Source organism: Lissotriton vulgaris, chromosome 12 (assembly GCF_964263255.1).
Source record: "Lissotriton vulgaris chromosome 12, aLisVul1.2, whole genome shotgun sequence".
NCBI lineage: Eukaryota > Metazoa > Chordata > Amphibia > Caudata > Salamandridae > Lissotriton > Lissotriton vulgaris.
In genome coordinates, this window is record NC_141700.1 from 503,657,124 (window position 1) to 503,682,161 (window position 25,038).

At 44.2% G+C, this 25,038-nt stretch overlaps 1 protein-coding gene across 2 annotated transcripts in view; it reads left to right on the forward strand.

Moving 5' to 3' along the window:
* CENPT (centromere protein T) overlaps positions 1-25,038 on the forward strand; it is a 1,372,670-nt gene that overhangs the window by 1,053,776 nt on the left and 293,856 nt on the right. For both annotated transcript variants that reach the window (XM_086945259.1, XM_086945260.1), the window contains 3 exons: positions 2,096-2,323; positions 3,704-3,931; positions 4,318-4,545. In XM_086945259.1, the coding sequence (XP_086801385.1) occupies positions 2,096-2,323; positions 3,704-3,931; positions 4,318-4,545 (684 nt within the window). The remainder of the gene's footprint in view (positions 1-2,095; positions 2,324-3,703; positions 3,932-4,317; positions 4,546-25,038) is intronic.

The window sequence follows — 25,038 nt, forward strand, 5'->3', positions numbered from 1 at the left end:
GATGGAAATCCTGGAAAAAGGATTAGCCTTCGTACCCAAAGAGAAGATGGACGAGTTCAAACTATGCATAGAAGTTAACGAATTCATCAGGAAATTGAAACTAAGGGCATATTTTGCCAACAAGGAACCACATACCTCTGTACAAGACGTTACAGGGTTACGGCTAAAGTCTACTTTCACCCCTCCTAATGCTACCCTACCAGTGTAGATTATGGCGTTAAAGAAGGCAGTGCTGAAGGATTTAGAGGAAATCAATCCAGAAGTCACCAGAGTGTTACACAATACTACAAAGGACCAAAAACAAGCAAAGGAATCGGCTAACAACAGAGACTTAGTCGTAAAACCTGCTGACAAAGGCGGAGCTATAGTTATCCAGTCAGCAGAAGCATACCCCCAAGAGTGTATGAGACTCCTGAATGATGATAGGAATTATGAGCCTTTGAGAGAAGACCCGACAGAAGCCCTACGAGTACATATCACAAGCATGATTGAAGGACCACTTGCTCACAACTGGAACTCACAAAAACAAGACTTCATAATAAACACATTTCCAGTGACATCGTACTTTTACACAATACTAAAGATTCACAAGAACCTCACCCACCCACCTGGACGACTAATTGTATCAGGCATAGGGTCCATCCTGGAACCGCTGTCAAAATTTGCTGATGCCTTTTTGCGACCAATAAACCAGAAGACAGATACCTACCTGAAGGACACTAAGGATGTCCTCAGACTTCTACAAGACAGACCTTTTGAACCAGAAACTGAATTTCTGATGGGTTTGGACATGGAAAGCTTGTACACCAGCCTCTCACATGTTGAAACATTACACATCATTGAGGATGTACTGTTTGGAATCGAATGGGAATATCAAACCCCACTGGACATTGTGTTGGGTTGCTGTAAGTGGGCCCTAACTAATAATGTTTTTTTTTTTAAAGACACTATTTACCTCCAGAAACATGGGACCAGCATGTGGAGCACATTCGCCCCAAGTATAGTGGGACTATACATACAACAGTTAGAGAAACACAAGATTCTAAGTCCTGGTAACCCTTTTCTGTCCCACATCCGTTTATGGAAACGCTACATTGACGACGTCCTGGTCATAAGGAACAGCAATGAAGAGACAGCACACCAATTTCTAACTTGGCTGAACTACCAAAACATTTTTTGAAATTCACAAACACCATATCAAACAAGAAACGGATATTCCTGGACCTCAACATCTTTTCACAAGAGGTAGAACTGAAACAAGGATTTCCAACAATAAGCTGAGGATTATGGTGAAAAGGAGTTACGCAACTCAAGTTATTGACAGACAAGGATGCTTTATTGGAGGTAAGACCACCGAAGCAAAAAGAGGAAAGACACAATCTGAATAACCACTTAAAACACACCCTATAACCAAGTGATCAATATAATCAACAAACGCTGGCGGATTTTGAACTACAGTACTTTGGATTCCCCTAAGTTTAGGACCTAATGGATTCTTCTCAGCAAATGTGACAGTGGTGCCCCTGGCTGGCATTGGTGGCGCCCCGGGGTGCCGCGGCGCACAGTTTGGGAACCACTGAACTGTGGGTTCAAAACATGGTGGCTCAACCACATACCATGTCTATCCTCTGCTGTCTAAGCTGCTTCATATCACATCCACAGTGTATATAGCATCACTCTTGGGTTTAGAGCTTCTACTTGTTTGTTGAATGTCTCTATGTAGCAGTATCATATGTATTCAGGTCATTGTATACACTTGTTGTTCTCCACACCAACGTACATTGTCAGCTTAGTAGGGTTATTGAATATTCAGAAGTACATCGAGACAACATTTTCTTATTTCAATGTCCACCAGATTGTCTCAAAAGTTATGGATGAGCTGGAAAATATTAAGGAAGTTTAAAGAAACGTACAGGTCTTCCTTGATGCAATGAGATTACTCGTTTTGCAGGTGTATTTTTTGTCTCCAAATCCACAGTTAATATTGGTTGCCTTATGAAAAATTGTGTGTAATGGTGAGATTAATTATTGGGTGTATAATGAATGCAAAAAAGGTGTAAGATCATCTCTTCTATATTATCACATTTGCGCGCAGGTTCTGGAGTCTCTTCCCCTGCTGCCCATGCAGTGTCTAGAAAAACAAGTCGTCAATCGGACATCATGTCTTCTCGACAAAGTGAGAAAAGTGCCTCCAAAAAAAGGACTCTGACTGCAGCTAGCACACTCAAAGTGAAAGAGAGTTCACATCCAATGCACAGCAGTGGTTTGATAGATGATGGAGAGGAAGACCACATGCAGAGTGTTGGAAAATCATTAAGTAGAGGTAAAACTGTAATTTTTATCAAGTTTTTTTTTCCTAATTTCGCTTTTGTTTTGATTGATTTGTCATTTAAAAAAATAATTCCTTTTTGATTTTCACGATGATCATTACTGCAACAACACAGTGAATTACAGTTAAGCATGATGTAATTGTACATATAGGTCAGCGAGGTTAACTGGCAGGGCCTACATTGCCATCAGATATTCCAACCGGTCCAATTATCAACATAATGGAAATCATAAGTGAATAGCCCTATGATGCCGACCGCTGCCCAGAGAGCCAGTGTGTTCTCCTGTTTGTCCCCGTACCCATATCGATGTGAGGCTGTGATAATGGAGCATCTCCGGCACCTTGCATGGATAGTAGGTAAGCATGAAATGGCTGCCATATATACAGGGGCCTAGCAGCAGGCGGCCGTAGTGACGCATAAGTGTCGCTGTTCATGTTGCAGTAGGCCATGCTGCACAGCCATTTCTTCAACTTTGGCACTCGTTTGCTGCCCAAGTTAAGGGCAACTTTACCTTTAGCAATAAGTAGTACTATGGCTACGAATCTCCACCTAGATTTGGGGAGATCATGCATATACCCCATGAGCGCAAGCATTTGTGTGGGTTCAATCTCCTTCTCTATCTAACGAGAAATTTCTCCAAAAATTACCCTCCAATATCCTGCTATTTTATCACATGTCCATGCGATTTGTGTGAAGTTTGCTTCTGGTGAGCTGCATCCAGGACAGTGGTGTGAGTGGGTTGGATCAATGTGATGTATTTAGTTTGGTGACATATATGCCCTCCAGAGGAATTTAAAATGCAGCAGCTTGTGCCCTTGGTTGGGGGAAACACGCCTGATCTGCATGCAACAGCAACTCCACTGTGAGTCAAGTTATAGGATGGCCCAGGTCACGTTCCCATGCCGCCCTCACAGCAGCATCCCTGCTAGGTAGCATCGACACTGCAGCCCTGTATAATCTGGACATAAGATGTATCCCACTTGTATCGAATAGTACAGGTCAGTAAGGAGAAATCGGGTGGTTCAATCATTTAGCTAAGATTCTTTTGTCACTTGACTTCTTTGAGTAATTTACATTTCTGGCAACCATTTACAGCTCTAACTAGGACCAATTGTCTGAGTTTGACTCTCCCATCACTAACCTTGTTATCTTTTAATGTGTTTTTTAACAATTGCAAAAATGCAAGTCTCCCATATAAAACATGATGCTATGAGTTTACTTGTTTTGCAGCCGTAGTTCTTGTCTCAGAATCCACAGTTAATGTTGGCTGCCTTATGAAAATTGTGTGTAAAAGTGAGATTGATTATTGGGTGTATAATGTATGCAAAAAATACCTAATACCATCTCTTCTATATTATCACATTTGTGCGCAGGTTCTAGAGTCTCTTCCCCTGCTGTCCATTCAGTTTCTAGAAAAACAAGTTGTCAATTGGACACCATGTTCTCACGGCAAAGTGAAAAAAGTGCCACCAAAGAAAGGACTTTGACTGCAGCTAGCACACTCAACGTGAAAGAGAGTTCACATCCAATGCACAGCAGGGGTTGGACAGATGATGAAGATGAAGACCACATGAAGAGTGTTGGAAAATCATTAAGTAGAGGTAAAACTGTAATTTGTTTTAAGCTTGTTCCCAATTTCACTTTTGTTTTGATTATTTTGTAACTTGACTTCTCTGATTAATTAACATTTCTGTCAGCCATTTGGCAGCTCTAACTAGGATCAATTGTCTGGGTTTGATTCTCCCATCACTAACCTTGTCATCTTTTAATGGGCTTTTAACAATTGCAAGAAAGTACGTCTACCATAAAAAAACATGGTGCTATGTGATTACTCGTTTTTCAGGCGTATTTTTTGTCTCAGAATCCACAGTTAATGTTGGTTGTCTTATGAAAAATTGTGTATAACGGTGAGATTAATTATTGTGTGCATAATGTATGCAAAAAAGGTGGAAGAACAGCTCTTCTATATTATCACATTTGTTTGCAGGTTCTCGAGTCTCTTCCCCTGCTGTCCATGCAGTGTCTAGAAACAAAAGTCGTCAGTCGGACATCATGTCCTCACGAGGAAGTGAAAAAAGAGCCACCAAAGAAAGGACTCTGACTGCAGCAAGCACACTCAAAGGGAAAGAGATTTCACATCCAATGCACAGCTGTGGTTCGACAGAAGATGAAGAGGAAGACCACATGAAGAGTGTTGGAAAATCATTAAATAGAGGTAAAACTGTAATTTCTTTGAAGCTTGTTACTAATATTGCTTTTATTGTTTTGTCAGTTGACTTCTCTGAGTTATTTACCTTTCTGGCAGCCATTTGGCAGCTCTAACTAGGATAAATCGTCTGGGTTTGAATCTACCATCACTAACCTCATCTATTATTGTACTTTTTACAATTGCAAGAAAGTAAATCTGCCATAAAAACATTCTGCTATATGGGGGAAAGGAAATGAAGTGTTGTGCACTTGAAAAGCAGAATTTTTATTGAGGAGTTATTTTATCAAAATTCATTTTGCAAGGCTTTCAGAATGACAAATTATGTCATGAAATGAAATGAAAAATCCATTTATAAAGCGCATGGCTACCTGAGGGCATCCCTGCACTGGTAGCAGCAGGCAGCAAAACCATCTGAACTAGGGGAAGATCCATGTTTTTAATAACTTTTGAAAGGCAAGGTGATAGGTTTCCTTGTGCAAATGAAGAGGAAGGGTGTACCAGCACTTGGCGGCATTGTATGAGAACGGACGTCCTCAGCATTTTGCTTTGCGGATCCTAGGAACTACAGCAAGATGTAGATTGTCTGAGTGGAGGAGTCTGTTCGCACGATAGGACAATAGAATCGATAGGAGGGCCCTTTCCGGCTAAGGACTTATGTACAATGCACATAGCCTTCAAATTAACTCTCTCCTTAATGGGTAACTAGTGGAGAGATTTCAGGGCGGGTTTTGCTGATTGGCACTTCGGAATGTCCTGAAGGATTCCAGCTGCCCAATTTTGAGCTGTATGGAGTTTTGTAAGGGTAGTGCAAGGGGCCCCAAGATAAAGGGCATTCCCATGGTCTAGACGTGATAGAATGAGTGCCTGATCCATAATTTTCCTTGCCTGGAAGGAAAGGAGTGTGAGTACTTTGCGGATCTTCTTTAGGATGCCATAACATGAGGCTGCCACATTACATGTCTGGATCTTGAAGGTCAGATCACGATCCAGCCAAACACCCAGGCTTGTTATTTGACTCTTGGGAGTAGTGACAGGGCCCACGTCAGCTGGCCACATTAGATTGGAGTCAAATAGAGAAGGATTCCCCAAAATCATCATTTCAGTTTCAGGAAAGAGGCATTCATCCATTTGGCTACCTCGTTCAGGCAGGGAGAGAGGCTAGCAGAGGAATTGTCTGCCTGGTTGAGTCCCACCACAAGTTGTGTGTCATCTGCATTTATCACTATATGTACCCCAAAAGGCTGTACAATTTTCGCTAAAGGACTCGGGTAAATGTTAAATAGATTGAGACTTAGGGAAGATCCCTGAGGCACTCCGCATCGGATAGGCATCTGTTTTGAGGTCTCATCAGCTTCGAAAAACTATTGTTCAGGAAGGACTGCAGCCATGTCAACGCGACCCCGGTCACCCCCAAACTTTTGAGTCTGTGGGCCAGTATTTGATGGTTGACCGTGTCGAAGGCGGCACTGAGATCTAAGAGGATGATGACAGTGGTCCTCCAGCATCTACGATTTGCCTAGACTCTTCTACAACAGATAATAGGGCTGTTTCAGTTCCTTGAAGAAGTCGGAAGCCAGTCTGTGACGGATGTCATCAGCAAACATAGCTTGCTGGTCCCAAACAAGATGTTCCTTCACTTCATCTGCTTGCTGGAATAATCTCCAGTCTCAGATGGAGTGTCATGGACCAGTTTGCTTCATTCAGTTGTTTTTCGTTTTCCTTTTTTAGACTTTTGTGTTACATTTACTGTACTAAGATCTATATATTTTTTTCGGTTGTCTGGAAATTTGCTCTGTATTATTGTGGTCAAATTTTTATGATTAATGGTATGGTACAATAGCAGAAAACAAAGGGAGAGCGAGGAATGAGTAAAGGGGTGTGTCCTCTTCCCCAATATATAAATAGAAACAACGTGGACGAACCTATAGGTAAGTGTTAGAAGTTGTATTGACTCAATGCGATTTAACGGAGTACAGACATCCAATGGATTTGTAAAAAGCACCCTCACCCACCAACCTAGTTGGTGGCATGCTTCATCATTGGGTTCCCAGCTGGGCTGCCGAATGCAACCCAGCTGTGCTTCAACACCTGAATTACAGTGGAGCGGATTTTGTTGGTCAGTGAGGTGTGTACTCGGAGGGTGGTGAGTTTAAAAATGTCTCTAAGAAATGCCCAACGGAAAATGTTTATTTGTTGGGTCTTAGGACACGATTAAAGCCAAGGACAGGAATATAGTGAAGATTAAAAATTAAATCTTTGATATCCCTTAAGTGTAGGTCAACATGTTTCAGCCTTTTCGATAATCGTAAGGCTTTCTTGAGGATGAAAGCGGACGTGAAAAATAGTGAAGTGGCTACAAAAGTGGAGGTAGCCATGTGAGTCAAATATCAGCACACACGCTAAGGTGTGCTGTGTATGTGGTGGAAAAACCGTACTTACTGACCCACTTAATGGTTGAAATCTGTAAGATAAAAACACATACAACATGAAGGACATATAAAACATACAGAAACAATTTTGCATGGAACACATGACTGTCAATTTTTCAATTCAAAGTTCTTTATTCGACTGTCTAAAATGCAGTCATAAAAGCAGGTAAAAATACATATACATACAATTCATTGTCAAAAAAAGTGCAGCAAGAAAATGTAAACAGGTGATCACAAATAGATTAAATGATGACACGATCCAATGTAAGTATACTTATTAGAGACTTAATTACTAAGATAAAAACAGTTCAGCTAGGGGTCAACCTTCCATACTTTGTCTAAATTTCAGGGCTGTTTTTAAAAAGTTACAAATAAAAAAAGTGCTATCACAGTGCAGCATTTGAAGGTATAGTAGAGCTGGCTTGATTTGCACAAAGTTCAATTTCTTAAGCAAAGGTTTTAAAAATATATTCCGTGGTCTCGAGTAAAAAGTGCACAAGAATAAAAAGTGAGCCAGGTCTTGTGGAGACTTATTGTCGCAGCCGCAAGGTGGCAACACTTGACCTCTATGGGCTCCACTCGGGACAGCTAACAACAGGTGATATAAACCAAAACGGAATCTGCTCAACAGGAAACGCTCATATCTTGAGATAGGCCAAGATAGATATGGTTCAGAGCGTATACAAGTCTTAATTAAAATATGGCTCATTACACTACCCTTCTTCAACTCAATTTCTTCCCTATCCAGTTGTAGATTTAATAAAAAGGTATCCTTTACATAATTAGCGTCTTTCTTGGATATATGCTGAGGTATTGAATAGAGGTCCAACCTGCCCAGATCTTTAGGGCAGTTTCTAATATATTTCAGCCAGGGTATCTTGAGTTGCCCTTCCCAGGTGAGGGCTTCAAGAAGGATATTGTGAGTTAATGGTATTGAGTCATTCATCCAACAGTTCAACCAGCAGAGCAGAGGATTTACTGCAATTTTATCTCCTAAATGTGGTGTGCCGAGTTCCTCATGGACAGAAAAATTTGCAGTTTTTTTTGGTAAACACAGGGCCTGTTTCAGGAAGTTATTTTCAAGAATTGTAAGGGCATCCACTGGAGCGAAGCCCCAGAGTTCGCTTCCGTAACAGGCAACCGCGATGCTTTTCGCTTGGTATAACTTCATTATGGCGGACACTGGTGTGTTACCCATTTTGCGTGCAAAGTCCATTATTCCGGCGTTGGTCCTTATCATTTCACCTTTCTTTTTGTTTTATGGCGGGGCCCCATGACAGTTTATGATCAAACAGTACTCCAAGGTATGAAAAGGTTTTTGAAGATGGTATTTTTTCCCCATTAACTGAGAAGGGGTAATGTTTTTTTGATCCTGAACCTACCGTCATAACAAATGATTTGGAGTTGTTGATGTTCAGGCCACGTAAGGTCATAAATTGAAGAAAGGAATCTAGTAGTTTTTGAAGTCCGAGTGCAGTTCTGGATAAAAGGACGGCGTCATCTGCATAAAGCAGAACAGGCACGCCCTTTTTTCCAATGCGAGGATAGTCCGTATCAATTTTTAAAAGATGTTCCTCAAGTCCATTTATATATAGATTGAAAAGAAAAGGTGCTATAATACAGCCCTGCCTGACCCCCCGGTTGATTTTAAAGTCTCTCGTTACTTTCAAATCTTTAGTGTAACGGACATTGGCACGTGTATCATTATGGAGGTCAGCCAGAAAGTTGATCAAATTGTTTTCAACGCCCATGTTCTGCAGGACTACCCAAAGTTTACTTCTATCAACACAATCAAAGGCCGAAGAAAGGTCCATGAAGGCCATATATAATGTTCCCTTTCTGGCTTGAGTATATTTGCCGCTGATTAAATATAAGTTCACACATTGGGTAGTTGTAGAATGCCCTGATCTGAATCCATACTGGGCAGGGGCCATTATGCTGTTTTGTTTGGCCCACGCGTTCAGCCGATTTAAGAGGATTGCTCCCACTACCTTTGCAACTGAATTTATCAGGGAAATTGGTCTATAGCAAGCCGCTTTTGTTCTGTCGCCCTTTTTATATACAGGGACGATAGTGGATGCTCCCCAAGACTTAGGAACCCCAATTTCGATCCCCGCGTTGATGACAGCTGTGAGGATAGGGGCCCAAAAGGGAGTGTTGGATTTAAATAAATCCGGTGGAAGACCGTCTGGGCCCGGGGCTTTGTTACTAGTAAGACCATGGATCCCTAGTTCAACTTCTTTGATAGTAAAGTGCAGAGGTGTATTTTCAGGAAGTTTGGGAGTTAGCATTGTCTGTGGGGCGTCACTCATAAAGATGGAACTGAAATGAGAGATCCAATCGTTCTCAGGTATGATGGTTCCAAGGCTGTCAGCATTCGGGTCATCAAAGAGTGGCTTGTTGATTAAGCTCCAGAATTTCGAGCTATTGCCCAGAATTGAAGGATCTAGCAGAGACTCCCAGATTGTAGTTTTTATAGTCTTTTTGCGAGACGCAAGGGTGTTTTTATATTCTGCGCGTAGGGCCTTGATAAGTGCAGAGTCTCTTGGCTTGTTCTTAAGGGCAGCTTTTAGTTTTCGATTAACTAAGGAACAGGCGTGATCAAACCAGCGTGGTTGTTGGGCGAATGTTCCCTTTGCGGGTACAGAGAGCAATTGATCAATCATTTTTGTCACCACTGTGAAGGCAGATAGGATGGATTCCGGGGGAGTGGAGTTTGAGCCACAAAGGTTGAGTTCAGGTTCACAGTGCTTTACAACGGACTCGGGCAAATTGTCGTTATTTATCAAGTTCCATTTCAAGCGGCGGTTGTTATTAACCAGTTTTAGCACTCCCGGGTCCTTAATGTTTTTCCGAAGTGCAAAGGGACCGCGTTGTAGCTCAAGATAAAGAGGATTGTGGTCACTGTAAGTACTTTCGAGTATATCAAAGTTGAGAACCTGATTAACCACACCAGCTGAGAGAAGGATGTGATCTATGAAAGAACCTGACTCTGAGCCTTTATAAGTTGGATTTTTAAAGGTAAAGGAATCAACTTTCAGAGATAATGCCATAGTCAGGTTCAGGGCGTCCATTAAAGTGTTTAATCTTGTTCCACGATTGCAATGATCAAAGTGAGGACCTGTTTTATTTCCACATTCCAAAGAGCCCAGAGGAGTTATAAGAGGGTTTCCACAGATGTGCGTATTGTAATCGCCCACAATTATTTTATCCTGGGACAATTTTGTCTGGCTTTCACTTAGATGATTTTGAAGAGTGACGATGTTACATTCGCCCGGTGAAGAAACAGAATTATAGAAATTAACCAGGGTTATTCCTTTCTTCCCCTTTCTAAGGTCCAGGATCTGGATGTTCCTACTGTCCAACTGCAAATAGTTTATCTCAGATTTAAAGGACAGACTAATAAATGTTGCTAATCCCCCCTTTGCCCTGCCACTGGGTGAGGGGGATGCATGGACAAAGAAACTTTGGAATCCCTCAATAAAAACATTACTGTCTACTAACCAGGTTTCCTGGAAACATAATATGGTATAGTTTTTAACAAAGGATACCCACATCGGGTCATTAATTTTGGAGGCCAGTCCTGCGACATTCCATGTCAGTATTTTAATTGTGTTGAAGTCATTATGATCTAATGATAAAGTAGGGGTTAATTTGATAGCGGTGAGGATTGAGAGACTATAAGAGTAGGAAGGCTGCATGCTTCAGAAAAAAAAGGGGTAGGGATGTGTTCTGGGGAAGAGCTAACTGGGTGGATAGAGCTCATAATTGTGGCAGTATTGACTAAGTTGACCTCAGAGAGGTTAGGGGTTATTAATGAATTGACCTTGGATACTATGGGGTTATACACCCTGTCAGGGCAGTAAACAAAGGGCAAGTCAGATGGCAGTCAATCAACCTCGTCCAGTTGGTCGTAATTATAGAGTACATCATATCCATTTGACGTTGAGAGCCCATTGTTATTATGTTGAAAGTTAGGGTGATTATGGGCTCGGTGATGAGTGGGCCCTGCTCTCTCAGATGTTGCTGAGGGTTGATAGTTATATGTTTTTCTTTCCCAGGGGTGAGCATATGGGTATGGTTCAAAGCCCACTGGCATGCCTTGGGAGGAAACAAAAGGGGCCGACCAGGATTGAGGATATAGCTGCGAGGTATAGGGTCCTTCTTGAGCATAATGATGTTTATTTTTATTCCTTTGGCTATTGGAGCGAACAGGATAAAAGTAACTAAGACCCATTGTACAAATCAGGCTATTTGTCAAAGGGCTCCTCCAGTCTGCAATGAATTTCGCCACTCCTACGTGTTTAAAGGTGACCACAGTGCAGTCGCCCTCTGTAGATTTAAAACGTGTGCCCACCCACTCTACTCTCTTAACCTGCAATATGGTTCCTATTATGTGGGGGGGAAGTGGCCTGTGTGTAGTTAGCCATTGCATCACTTTATTCTTTAATTCCTCATGTGTTTCCTCCCTGTTTGCATCTGCTTTAGGTACCCCAATCATGACTATTGTATAAGGGTTAGACTGTGGTGGTAAATTTATATATGATGGTATTCGTATTGTGGAGGGTCTAGGTTGCTGTGCTCCTGTTACTTTAGTAGGGATGTTAGAATTTGATGGAGCTGAGTGTTTTATATTCTCCGCAGTGCCTGTCTTTATATTAGAAGGATAACCCTCTGTTGCCCACTCACTATCATCGTCATCCTCACATACCTGGATATTTTGTGTATTATCTATAGGTGTAACTGTGGACTTATCAATAGGATGAGCTGTTTGTGGGTTAAATGCCAAGTCAATAGTGGGCGGATTCTGATGCTGTGACTTTTTCTGTTTATCTGTGTCCCTTGATGGATCACTTGACTTTTTTGCGGTTTTTGAATTTTTAACGTTGAGGGTTGTAGAGGCTGGAACAAAAGTGGGGAGTGTATTGGGTACTTTGAGGAGTTTGAGAATACTAGATGATATATCATTTTGAGCCCTCTCGAACTTACTCAAAGCCTTTTCGATATTAGCGATCTGATGGCTAATAGGTTGTAAGAGTGATTTAATCAGGGTTTCAATCTCACTCATGGATGGTGTGTTCGTGGTGCAATTCTTATCTATATGGCCTGTTTCCTCATTGACCAGAGAACTCCCTGTGTTGTTCTTATCATTTCCGTGTGCATCATAATCCTGTAAAGATATTAGGGAGGGCCCCCCACGTGTTGGTTCAGTGGGTTTCCCCAAAGTTGTTTGCTGCCACATGTCTTTAATAGAGCGTTTGGGTTTGCCTGATGGGAGATGAATTTTCCTCATAGGGTGTTTTATTTTGCGTTTTTTCCGAGTGCCCTTGTGAACATTGGTTTGTTTAGGGATTTGAGACTCTGTTAGGATAGTGGCCAATGATTGTCTCTCCACTGAGTGGGCAACCAACGCTGGAGATGTAACATTTTCGTGATTTTTATTGCTTACATGATTAGTTAGAATTAAGAGGCTATTGTCCAGATTGATCGTAGTTGGGTCGGTAAACAGAGATTTAGGTGTATTATCTTTAACATGTGATCTTGGTTAATCCGAGAATGATTGCATCAATAAAGACTCCTGTGATGAAGCAGTATCATCCATATTTTGGGTGTTGTTAGTAGTGTGCGTGGACAAGTTTGGAAAACATAAGTCTGGAGTCAAAGAGAGTCGCCTCTCCGTGTCCTGAATGGCATCCGCCACAACACTAATAGTTTTTTGCAGCATTATGTCTATTGCAGTCATGGTTGGCAAAGGTGTACTCACGGTTTTCAATCTGCTGGTAGATCTCGTTGCCATCGGTGATTTCAATGTTTTGCTCATCCTTATGTAGTTTTTAATGCCCCACACTTCGTCTGTTTCTTATGATGGCTTTAGCTTACTAATCCTGCCGGACGATCTTAGGGAGGTGGCCCGACCCGGCCACTTCAGGCCCCTGAGGGCCACGAAGGGCCCGCCCTTTGCCCGGGCTTCGCTCCGCGCTTTGCCCCGCGCGCGTCCCGCTAGCGCGTCGTTGGTTGAGGTTACATAGAGGGAGAGGGCGGGAAGAGGACCAGCTGTGGCGAGTTTGCACGCAGCGCCCGCTGGTCCTCGCAGTCCCTGTTGACGTGGAAATCCCTCGGCGATACCTCTGTTGAAGGCAGGCAATCTGCAACCAGGACTGTAAAAGCCTCGAGCGGCACCCGCGGAGCGGGGGCCGCGAGGCGTGGGGTAAAGAGTCTGCAAATAATCTCCCGGTATCTGGACGGTGAAGTATCTGTTAGTGAGCACACGCTAAGGTGTGCTGTGTATGTGGTGGAAAAACCGTACTTACTGACCCACTTAATGGTTGAAATCTGTAACATAAAAACACATACAACATGAAGGACATATAAAACATACAGAAACAATTTTGCATGGAACACATGACTGTCCTTTCTTGCATGGTGTGCGCTTTGCTTTGATCTGATGCATCTCATGAGTCGAAAATATCTTAAAATAACCCTATTATAAGGTATCTTACATCATCCAAGTTAAAAAGCATCAGACGGATCCTGCAAGGGGGAACCTCCTGTAGTAACACACTGGGGGAACAAATTGGAGGTAAGGAGGGTTGTCGTAATGGAAGCTAGGAGATAGACTTAAGCCTTGCATGTTTTTCGCTATCGAAATCTGGCTTAAGCACTTACTTCTTCAAGTATGGTATCCCACCAATCAAACCTGTTATGGTCTTGACAGTATCCCGTTGGTGACTGTGCCGGTGAGTGCCACGGTAACATAGCGGTGCACGGAATGGGCCCTGCCGCGTGAACTGAAGTTGGCCACTTGACCCCTAGGATCTAGCTAGATTGCTAACCTGGTCGATTGAAAGGGGCGTGTGTGGCCCATTCCGATGAGGATAACGTCAAGGTTGCAACTTCCTGGTTACAGGCTCAAACGCTTGTGCGGTGAGAATTGTGCATGGCAATGATGTTTAATAAAGTTATCTGGGGTAGTGAAGGTTCACCATCCATTTGGTGATTACCTGCAGTGGCTCGGTCAGTGGCTAAAGATGGGAGAGCACAATGTGGGCAAATTGCTAATAATACATTGTGACCTGCCATGAAAGCGCAGGGTGTGTGAAACATGACTGCAGCAATTGCTCATAACTTGAGGAACGGACACTTGTGTTGGTAGGTAAGGGAACCTTCTATAAATGTGGAAACCCCAGTTACTCATGATTAGGCCCCGCAGTGGAAGAAAGTGCATGTAAATGCGGTGACCCCCAGTTACAAACGATGATACCCTGCAGTGGAACAGTGTTCCTAACCCACATGTAAATGTGGAAACCCTAGTTGATAGAGAGTATGGCAAATATGGTCCCATATGTAGGATAGTCCCCATATGGGCTTCAAATCGATGTGCACCAGTTACAAATTGCGATGGTAATAGAAAGTGTGTTGTGGTCTAACCCCTGGTAAGGAGACAGGTGTTGCTTGTGAAAATGGGGGTGTGCAGCTCACGGAGTCCAATAATCCAGTAGAAGTATTAAAGTATAATTCTTTATTTCCAATTTTTCAAGATTTTGCAAATAAAGACACTCTGCCAACGCGTTTCTCTCCCTCACTGGGAACTTCCTCAGCGCTACGAAAAAATGTAAACGCAGGAATGTGCCTGCTCAAGATGGCCAGTGGAAGAGTTCCAGAAAATGCTGCACTGTGTGTGCTTCCAAAGGTAGATTCAAAATTAATTGGCTTCCATATAATGACCCCAACAAAATATAACCATAGGCTGTATAAGACAAGTGTGTTGATTTCATAAGCGACGGAATCCACTCAATACACTGCCCAATCTGGTATCATATTTCAAACAGTAAGTTTATCGGACCCTTATGATATCCCTGATCCTGAAATGATTTTAGAAACAGTGTGCATTACGATCCAGTGCGGTACGCTGGAGCCGACCGAACAAACAGCAGGTATGATAAATCCTGCGTGGGGAAATCATAAAGACGAGTAGTCCGATCTTGTTCTTCTTGTCCACACATGTGAATGGTATTGTGGGAGTTGTCCGCTGGGTTTGTTCCAGTAGGCCTTTTCGATTCTGATTTCTGAGCTTTTTTTGTTATTTTCTCGGGGTACCCTCTGGTTTTGAGTTTGGTGGTCAAAGCAGTAGCCTTTTCTTTGTAATCGTGGCTATTGCTGTAATTTCTGCGCAATCTAAGGTATTTATAAGGAACCCATCTTCTTGACCCCGAACACCATTTTTCACAAACATCAAGTTCTATAGGAGATACATCGATGATGTGATCCTAATATGGGAAGGTTCTGAGGACAGTCTACAATCTTTTCTAACCTGGACCAATGTGCAGGATACTAACCTCAAGTTAACTTACAGCATAAGTAGAAACAGCGTCACCTTCCTGGACTTAGATATCACAGCAGGAGGATATCTCTTTACAAAAACCCATTTCAAACCTACTACGAGAAACTCTCTTACCCTCTGAAAGCTTTCACCACAGCCCCCTGAGCGAGAATCTGCCATATGGATAATACCTTAGATTGGCGTAAAAGAAGAGGCCCCCTACTATATGGGTGAGGTTCCTTAAGGTAGGGAAAAATCAATCAATGTAAAGAAATAAGGCAACCATACTGTAGATGATAATTAACAAAATTGATAAATGGAAAAAACCAAGACAGCAACAACTATGTATCAAAAATAACAAAACATAATTTATTTAATTCTTAACAATTAAGCGACCTATAATGTGCATATACTCACTTTCATGTCCGTCAATCACACTTTCATACATTCTCAAAACAGTTTAAAAGCATTATTGAAATAGAAACATGTTCCACAAAATTGATAGATAGACACAATATATCAGGGAGAGTTTCCAATGGAACACAGTGGCACAAATTCAAAAGACCGGTGGTGTTCTACGCGTGTTTCCGCAAACACGGGGCCTTCGTCAGAAAGAAGGCCACAGTCGCTAAAGAATATGGCAAATACAGACACGAAAGTGAGTGTATGCATATTATAGATTGCTTCATTGTTAAGAATTAAATGATATTTTGTTATTTTTGATACATAGTTTTTGCTGTCTTGGTTCTTTCTGTTTTTCAAATTTGGTAATTATCTTCTGTAGTATGGTTGCATTAATTCTTTACATTGAATACCTTGGATTGCGCAGAAATTGCAGCAATATCTACGATTACAAAGAACAGGCTACTTCTTTGACCACCAAACTCAAAACCCGAGGGTACCCTGAGAGAATTATAAAAAAAGGTCGGAAACGAGCCAGAAATCAGAATCGTAAAGGCCTACTGGAACAAAACCAACGGACAAATCCGACAATACCATTCACCTGCGTAACCACATACAACTCCATTTCCAACAAAGTAACACGTATCATCCCAAAAAATTGGAGAATACTCACGAGTGGGAAACTGAACTGGGAAAAAAAACTTTTTTCATACAGAAGAGCAAAAAGTCTAAAAGACAATTTGGTGTCAACACGCCCACAACAACAAACCATCACGCCAAACAGTGTTCTAATTACTTGGGGACTCCCCAATGTGACTGGCCATTTTCCCTGCGGAAACTGCAGCGTATGCCACCTTACCAAACCAACAAAAAGCCTAAACCTAAAGCCTGGTAGAACGTGGCAGATCAGAAAACACACCCAACTGCAACTCTTGCAATGTCATCTACCTCACCACTTGTCCCTGCGGCCTACGCTATGTGGGGATGACAAGACGAAAAATAGAAAATCGGATATATGAACATAGAAGTAACATCCGTTGCAGCATGACGAAGATGACCGAACACTTCCTTGAACTAGGCCACACTACCAATGATATGAGATGGAAGATAATTGAAAAACTGGACAACGACACCACCATCCTACAAAGTCTTCTCTTAGGCAGTAGACCCATTGTTGCTCCTTTTCTATCTACACATCAAAATGGTCTGAAGGATAACATCCCATGGAACTTACTCCAAATAGCTTACGTGAGATTTCGAGACATTCCTGACTCCTCAGCACTTGGCAAGACGACTGCACACCTTTCAATTCCTTTTGGCGATTTCATAAGACATCACACATTTTAGGTGAAATTGCACATTCTTCTTGCCTCCGGTTATCAACCTGGTAGACTGGGCTCCCTACACAATAACCCTGATCTCCGGTGTCGACAATACCGGTCTACTTACCAGGGGCTAGACCACAGCCCACTTCCTATTACCATGGCGACTATCCTACATATAGGATCATATTTGACATATTCTTTAGCAACTAGGGTTTCCACACTTCTATGTGGCTTAGGAACACTGTTCCACTGCGGGGTATTGTAACTTGGGGTCACCGCATTTACATGCACTTTCTTCCACTTGGTGGCATACTCGTATGTAACTGGGGTTTCCACATTTATAGAAGGTTCCCTTACCTACCAATACAAGCGTCCATTCCTCCCGTTATGAGCAATTGCTCTAGTCATGTTTCACACACGCTGCGCTTTCATGGCCGGGCACAATGTGTTATTAGAAAATTGCCCACATTGTGCTCTCCCATCTTTAGCCACTGACCGAACCACTGTAGGTAATCACCATACAGATGGCGAGCCTCCACTACCCCAGATAACTTTATTAAACATCATTGGCATGCACAATTCTCACCAGGCATGCGTTAATTGCAACCTTGACGTTATCATTGTCGGAATGGGCCACCCACGCCTCTTTCAATCGACCAGGTTAGCGCTCTGGCTAGATTCTAGGGGTCACGTAGATGACGTCAGTTTACGCGGCCACCCCCATTCCGTGCACAGCTATATCTGATAGAGACATCTAGCCGCAGATTACTTAACTTAGAATATCCTCAGGCGTCAGACTGGATCAGGAAAATTCTTCCGCAGCATCACCTCTGCGTGACGGGGGGTGGTTCCGCCCTGACGTCGTCCACGGACATGACGTCAGCAGAGCCATATATGCCCCTCCCGGCGCGCTGACGTCCGTTTTCTTCTTTTACGCGTCCAAGCGCGGATCCTGGAAAACCAGCAGTTCCTTGGCCTTGTTTTTAGGCCTTCTCAAAACCCTTGGTGTCGTGGGAATAGTGTGCAATGCCTTCCGGCTTTAAGGCTTGCGAAGCCTGTGCGCGTCAGATGTCTGCCCCTGACCCGCACCTCATCTGTATGTGGTGCCTCGCCGTGCACAAAGACTCCAAGGACTGTGACGCCTGTCAAAAAATGAAACCAAAGTCCTTGAGGGAGCATCGCATGAAGTTGCTGGCCGCACAGATGTCCGGCCTGGCTCCCTCCCGTTGTCGCTCTTCTTCTCGGGATCGGGCTTGTTCCTGAGGTCGCTCCCGCGACTGCCGTGCGACAACAGGTAAGCGTAAGCACAGGCGTCGCTTACAGGGATCTTCATCCACTCGTGCTGCTGCCGTCCATTTCTCTCGCACTGTGTGGGGTGAGGGCGCACAGCAGCCTCATTCTCTGTACCCACCCTTTCCGGATGTTGGGGCAAAACGTGCCTAAATGGAGGCTTACTCAAAGGCACTCCAGGCTTGTTTTGAGTCGCCCCTCTCCCTGGTGCGCCTTCGGGTCCCACAGAGGTAACAGGCACTCCTGCCAGGTCTTCGTCTGCGGATGTTTCTCCGGCACCAGCTGTGTACGTCGACTCCGATTCCGGATCTGACGCAACACCATAAGGCCAGGGCCTAGAGCACAGCCCACCCCGTCAGCCAGCGCATAGCCCTGTGCGGCTTCCTGTGCCAATGTCGGAGGCGACGCCGGTGTTGACGCCGGGTACAACACCAGACTCGACGCCAGTTCTGGCACCTCGTGCTCCCTTCAGGCAGGTTGCAGTGGGCTCGACGTCGGTCGGCCTCCAAGTCGAGTCCATTGTGGAGGTCTCTGATGTCCCGGCAGCTCCGATACTGCGTCAAGTCCGCTTCCCTTGGTGGTTGCTCCCCCGACTCCTCGGGCGGCAATAGGTCTCCACCACGGCGTCCGTCTACACCGGTGCTACCATTTACGCCTCCTCTTTTGGAACCTGATGTTTCCCTGGACTCCCCTGATCAAGGAGCCAGGGTGCAAGTACCCTGTGTCGCCTGGCCTTCGGGTCAGCCTCCGGCTCCTTCACTACTCATGTCCAGTGGCAAGATTAGCCCTTAACCGTCTCCTACTGACAGTTTATCACCTACACGGATGGCAACTGAGTCTATCTAGTGCTGCCTTTGTGCTCGCTATTCATGGGGCAGCTGCTGTGCTTGGCTTTCAGCCTCCTATGGTGCCTCTACTTTCTGATCCTTTGTTAGACATGCTCCATTTGGAGCCTATCGAATTAGAACCTTTGCTGTCCTTCGGGGACTCTCTACTTGACATCCTGCGTAGCACATGTCAACATAGCATAACACATGGTCAAGACCCTCTTTAGGTGACCCTGTTGATCAGGCTATTGCTCGTAGGCACCGCCCAGCTCCAGGTGATCCTCTTTGTCTGTCTCTTCACCCCACAGCTCAGGGACTAGTTGTTCAGGCAGCTTTTAATTTACAGTCTTCACCCTCTTTGCCTCTGTTACCTCGAACCGGGGAGTCTAGGTGGCTGGGTGATTGTGGTCGCCGGCTTTTCGCCTCTGCCAGCGCAGGCATCTGGACTTTAAATACAGCCTGTGTGTTTGCACGTGAATCCTCCGCTCTTTGGGACTCAGTTGCTCACCTACTCCTTTCTATTCCAGAAGGTCCACGGACGGAATTGCTTTGTCTACTGCTGCAAGGCAGAAGCATGGCACTATTCTCCCTTAGGTCATCCCAGGATGCAACTGACTCTATGGGACGGGTCCTTGCTCACGCTGTGGTTTACGCCGCCATGCTTGGCTGCGCGACAGTTGCTTCCCAGATCATATTCGAGATGCCCTCCGAGATCTTTCCTTCAATAGAGTAGATCTTTTTGACCGCCACGCGGATTCGGCAGTCTCCCGTCTTTTGTCAGGGCTGCAATAAGTCTTGTTGCCTTATTCTGCGCCTTATTTACGGGCGCCCAACCTAATGCACAGGTTGGTTTTACTGCCCGGTTACTGTTCATGGCTGGTTTGCCATCTCTATGTTCGTTAGGCACAGCTGTTTCTCTGATTCTCTTCTTTTCAGTCCTCTGACTGTGCGCTTAGCCCAAGAGGACACCCCTACTTGGGGATTATCCTTACCCTATGTGGGGTATTTGATGACATTAGGGTCTGCCTTTCCCTTGGTATCCTTCTATGAAGTCTCTAAGCAGACGTCCTACTGGGAGTCTCTTGTATCTTCCTACATAATTCCTCGTATAACTTACTCTATTGCACGTTGGGTTGTTCTCTTTGTAGTGTGTTGGAACCTTGCATAGGTTCCGTGATGTGTGGTGTCTATCTCACACACCTATTGAGACACCTTGTTGTCGCAATTCTTTCACGAATGACACCCTATTGGCCGTTGTGCGGCCTGCTTCTTATTGTTCTTCTTGGTGCAACTTGAACATACATCTCCTTCTGGTTTGTCCTCCAAGATCGTGGATTAGCAGATGTTCTCTGCTCTGCATGGTCATGGCCTCTTTCTGACCGCTTATCATACAGCAGTGTCCTTATTCCCTGCTGTTTCCGTACAATTTTTTCCACGCTTTTGCTCGGATTCATACTGTGCACTCTCAAAGCGGCATGTTTTCCCTGGATACTTGCTCCTTGGGGTCCAGGACCTTTACATTTGTCCTCACTTTTGCCACTGTAGTGTCTAGTTCTTTTTCCTAGTCGGTCTTGTAGGGGACTGTTGTTCCTCTCAGGCAAGGGCCATGGGTTACTTGCTGCTCTGGACATTGTCCTACCCAGTTTCCGCATTTTTGTGAGTATGTTCAGTGTACTATAGATGCTTGTTGGGTCACGTTTCATTGTTTCAACGTTTTCCTCCTGCTCTGTATCTGCTCTGTGTTCTTACACAACTGATTTGTGCAGGCTCTTTCATTCATACAGTGTCCGTGGTTCCGGTCCCGGTCTACTTGTACCACCAGCTCTTGTGGTGTCCGGCTTGCTGGTGCCTTTTTTGGGCCCTTGCCTTCTTGCTGTTGTGTGACTCTGAGCTGCTATGCTACCCTACAGGTAGTCTTTGCTTACTGCATTTTGGTTCCAGTGTCCACACAGCATGCTAGGTCCCTTTCAGTCTTCGCTCTTCTTTGTTGCCGCTCGACTGCTTGTCACGGCCCTTCACATATTGTGACAGCACCACCTAGTCTTGGCGTGTCTTTTATTTTCGTACTACCGGTATCTTGTGGCCATGGATTGGCATTCTGCCACTGCTGTCACTTGTGTCTTCTGGTATAGGTTTCAGCAGGGTTCTTTTTCACTGTTGTTCCATGCCTCATTCATACCAGTTGCCGTCTCTTGCGGCTTCGCTGCAATTGGCACTCTGCATCCGGCGGTTTTCTCACACTCTCGGTTCAGCTCCACTTCTTACGAAGTCATACACTTCATCTTTCCTCCAGCTTATCTAGTATATGGTTTCTTCTCCATGCTGCACTTAATGGGTATGGGTCAGCCTCTTGCCACGACTGCCCCACGTGCTTTTACGGGTACAGGTTCCACAGTGCTTTTTACCACTGTTTTGCTTCGTCGACCGGTAATGGCTTTTGCTTTCTGTAGCCACCTCGGATCCTGTGGATCCTTCAAACCCTGGATTGGTTAATCCCCTGTTTTGAAGTTATGTACTCTCCCTTCGCTACGAGTATTCTCGCTCTGAGTTTTCCTTCTCGCAGCCCGGTATACACAAAGGGGTTTTTCGTGCTGTACTTCACGGCTTCCAGTGCCTTTGTCTCGCATGGGTTTCCGCTCTCTTTAGAGCTTCATGGTCTGATGGTTAACTGCGCTAACATTACTGCCCTCATTGTGGTTCATCCCCAAGGTTAACAGTGCTGTTGTTATCTCTTGGACAACTAAGTTCTTTCGGGAACTTAGTGAGGTTCAGTCGCAGACCTGCCTCCTCTATGGGTATGTCTTTGGTATCTATTATAAGTTAAGGAATCTGAGGTTATACCTCTGTCAGATGAACGAGTTACTTACCTTCGGTAACGATGTATCTGGTAGAGACATAGTCTAGCCGCAGATTCCTTAACGCCTGCCCGTCCTCCCCTTACTGCGAGGACCTTTTCAGGTTGAGGCTTTCTATACTCGCCTCCCTTAGAGTGGCTTGCCCTTTGGCAGGGTGATATACTCTCTCACTCCAACACAGACTCCTTAGTTCTGTTTCTCAGCTACTTTCCGCCCCTTCTCTAAACATTAGGCGGTATATTAATAGATCATGTGTTCCTTCCAGCCCTCGGCCTGGATTGTAGGGTGAGAAATCTATTCACGTTTTTTCCCACCATCCCGCTTTTCCCTTCTACATTGCTTTATGGTCTTTGCCACCTCTGTGGCCTTTCCCTTCAGGTCTATTGGCTATGTACATTTGTGGATCTTTAATTGGGATTGCGACGTCTCTTTTTGGTGATGTCTTCTGGTGAACTCCCCATAATCTAGTGTTCCGGACCTGTTCTCCTTCACGGTTTTACTTTCAAGATGTGGACTTTCTGTACTCTGCCAGGCTGTTTTACCACATTCTTGTCCCCCTTTAAGCTTGATTGAGCGTTCGCTCTTGCAGGGTGGCTTTTCAGAGCACTGCCCTGTCTCATCTGTCGATTTCTTCTATTTTTCATCATTTTTGCTCACTGTTCCCATATTCTCACAATTTTTTATTTTGGTGATGGCTCTTTGTTCTGACGCGGAAAAGTTTCTCCGACGAAAACTAACGTCAGCGCTCCGGGAGGGGCATATATGGCTCCACTGACGTCATGTCCGTGGACGAAGTCAGGGCGGAGCCGGGTGGCGCCGCCCCCCGGTGTGCAGAGGTGCTGCTGCGTAAGAATTTCCCGGATCCAATCTGACACCTGGGGATATTGTAAGTTAAGTAATCTGCGGCTAGACTATGTCTCTACCAGATACATTGTTACCGAAGGTAAGTAACTCATTCGTTAACACGGCACTCACTGGCACAGTCACCAGCGGGATCCTGTCAAGACCACAACAGGTTTGATCGGTGGGATGCCATCCTTGAAGAAGTAAGTGCTTATGCCCGATTTCGATAGCGAAAACGTTGCAAGGCTGAAATCTATCTCCTAGCTTCCATTACGACAACCCCCTTACCTCCACTTTGTTCCCCCAGTGTGTGACTACAGGAGGCTCCCCCTTGCAGGATCCATCCGAAACTTTTTAACTTGGCGGATGTAAGATTCCTTATAACTCCTTTTTCACTAGCTCAGTTAACACCACTCTGACCCCATGTATTCACTTAGATTTTAGGAAGTTTTGTGCTTATTAAATGATACAGCTGTTATATGCGTAATAATTATCTCTACGTTCACAGCAAGACCCAATGAGTCCCACACTGTAATTACTGCAGCCCAGTAAATACCCACAGCTGGCTGAATATTTTGCGCATACTTTTGACCATACAAGATATTCGCTCACGTATAAATATGCATGCTATAATATCTACTCACCATGACGTGCAAAATTAAATCTACGTTCATCGCATGCCATGCCCTTGACAGGGTTATTTTCACAGATGTTTTTGACTCGTGAGATGCATCAGATCACAGCATAGAGCACACCTTGCAAGAAAGGACAGTCACGTGTTCCATGCAAAATAGTTTCTGTATGTTTTGTATGTCCTTCATGTTGTATGTGTTTTTATCTTACAGATTTCAACCATTAAGTGGCCGCACACACAAGGCCCAGGGATACATGGCCCCCTGTGCGGCACTACCTCTTGCATTGTGCACCATCCACAGTTGGTGGCACTGGAAAGGATGGTGCAGGTGGGGTCACTTTGGTACAAATTACAGATTTTTCATCCAGGAGGGAAATGTGCCATCTTGGTATTAAAGAATGTGTAATATTTCAGGGTATTTAGATGCAGTCACTATTGTTGGGAAAGTTTTGTGTACTGACAAATGTATGATATTAATTGAAAACTAACACAAAAATTAATCTGCATTTAGTTAGAGTATCCATCAGAAGGATCATTACCAAAGATCAGTTACTTTTTGATTTGGTTCTGATCTATGCTAAAAACTATGAAAAGGAGTGCAGCTCCAAGCAATCACCATTGTATGAGATTAGTGTAAACATTCAATCCACTACTTTGATCTTTTACATGGATTTATCTTGACTGTAATACATACAATATATATGTAAATGAATGTGATGTTCCTATTTTCAATACAATGTATCCTGCAATTTGAGCGCCCTGGTGTGAGAAGTTGGCGTGATATATAGTGTTCACTATTCTAGTGATCACTGTGTATCATACCAAACAACCCTTATTGATGATTGGTTGTAAGTCAACCTTCTAGACCAGCTATCCTAGTAGCGTGGACAAAAGCAGTCTTTAGGCTAAACTCTAGAGGGCGTGTTAAGCCAGCTGTTTTACCATCACATATACCCCTTGAACACCAAGTGAAAGGACACCACACAAGTTGTTATAAAAATAAAGGGTATCTACCCTGAACTCTTTATGAGTCAGGGAGCTAAGCACAATACAAAACTCTTACGAAAATACTTCAAGTTGCACAATTTACACAAATGCCCGAGGGGCACGAAAAACCATATACTACAAAAGTGGAATGCGAAATACTAGCAGGTAAGTAACTCGATCCAGAGGCTTCAGGATCGCTAGGACTACACTACTGAACTCTAAGGTTAGGAGCAGGAGGCCTAGGGAGATCGGGTGCAGAGTGTGAACTCTCACGCGGGATGCGGGACAAAGTCTATGGAGGCTAGTATTTCTAAAGTTACTGTTTCCGGACGAATCCGACTAGGTAGACTTAAAACGAAAAAGGATCTGGACACTTGGATAGTGAACCTGCGTTGGAGCACCGAAATGCTCGGGTTACCTAGCCCAGGGGCTGCTGCTGCATAGGGTTCAAAAGACGTCGGGAATCCTCGTTGTAGTCTATGGAGCCTGAAAGAAGAAGTTGCTGGCAGGCGACCAGTGAAGATGTTCGGTGTGATCCAAGGCTGGATCAGTGATGGAGACGACCTGAAAGCAGAGGGGACTCAGTT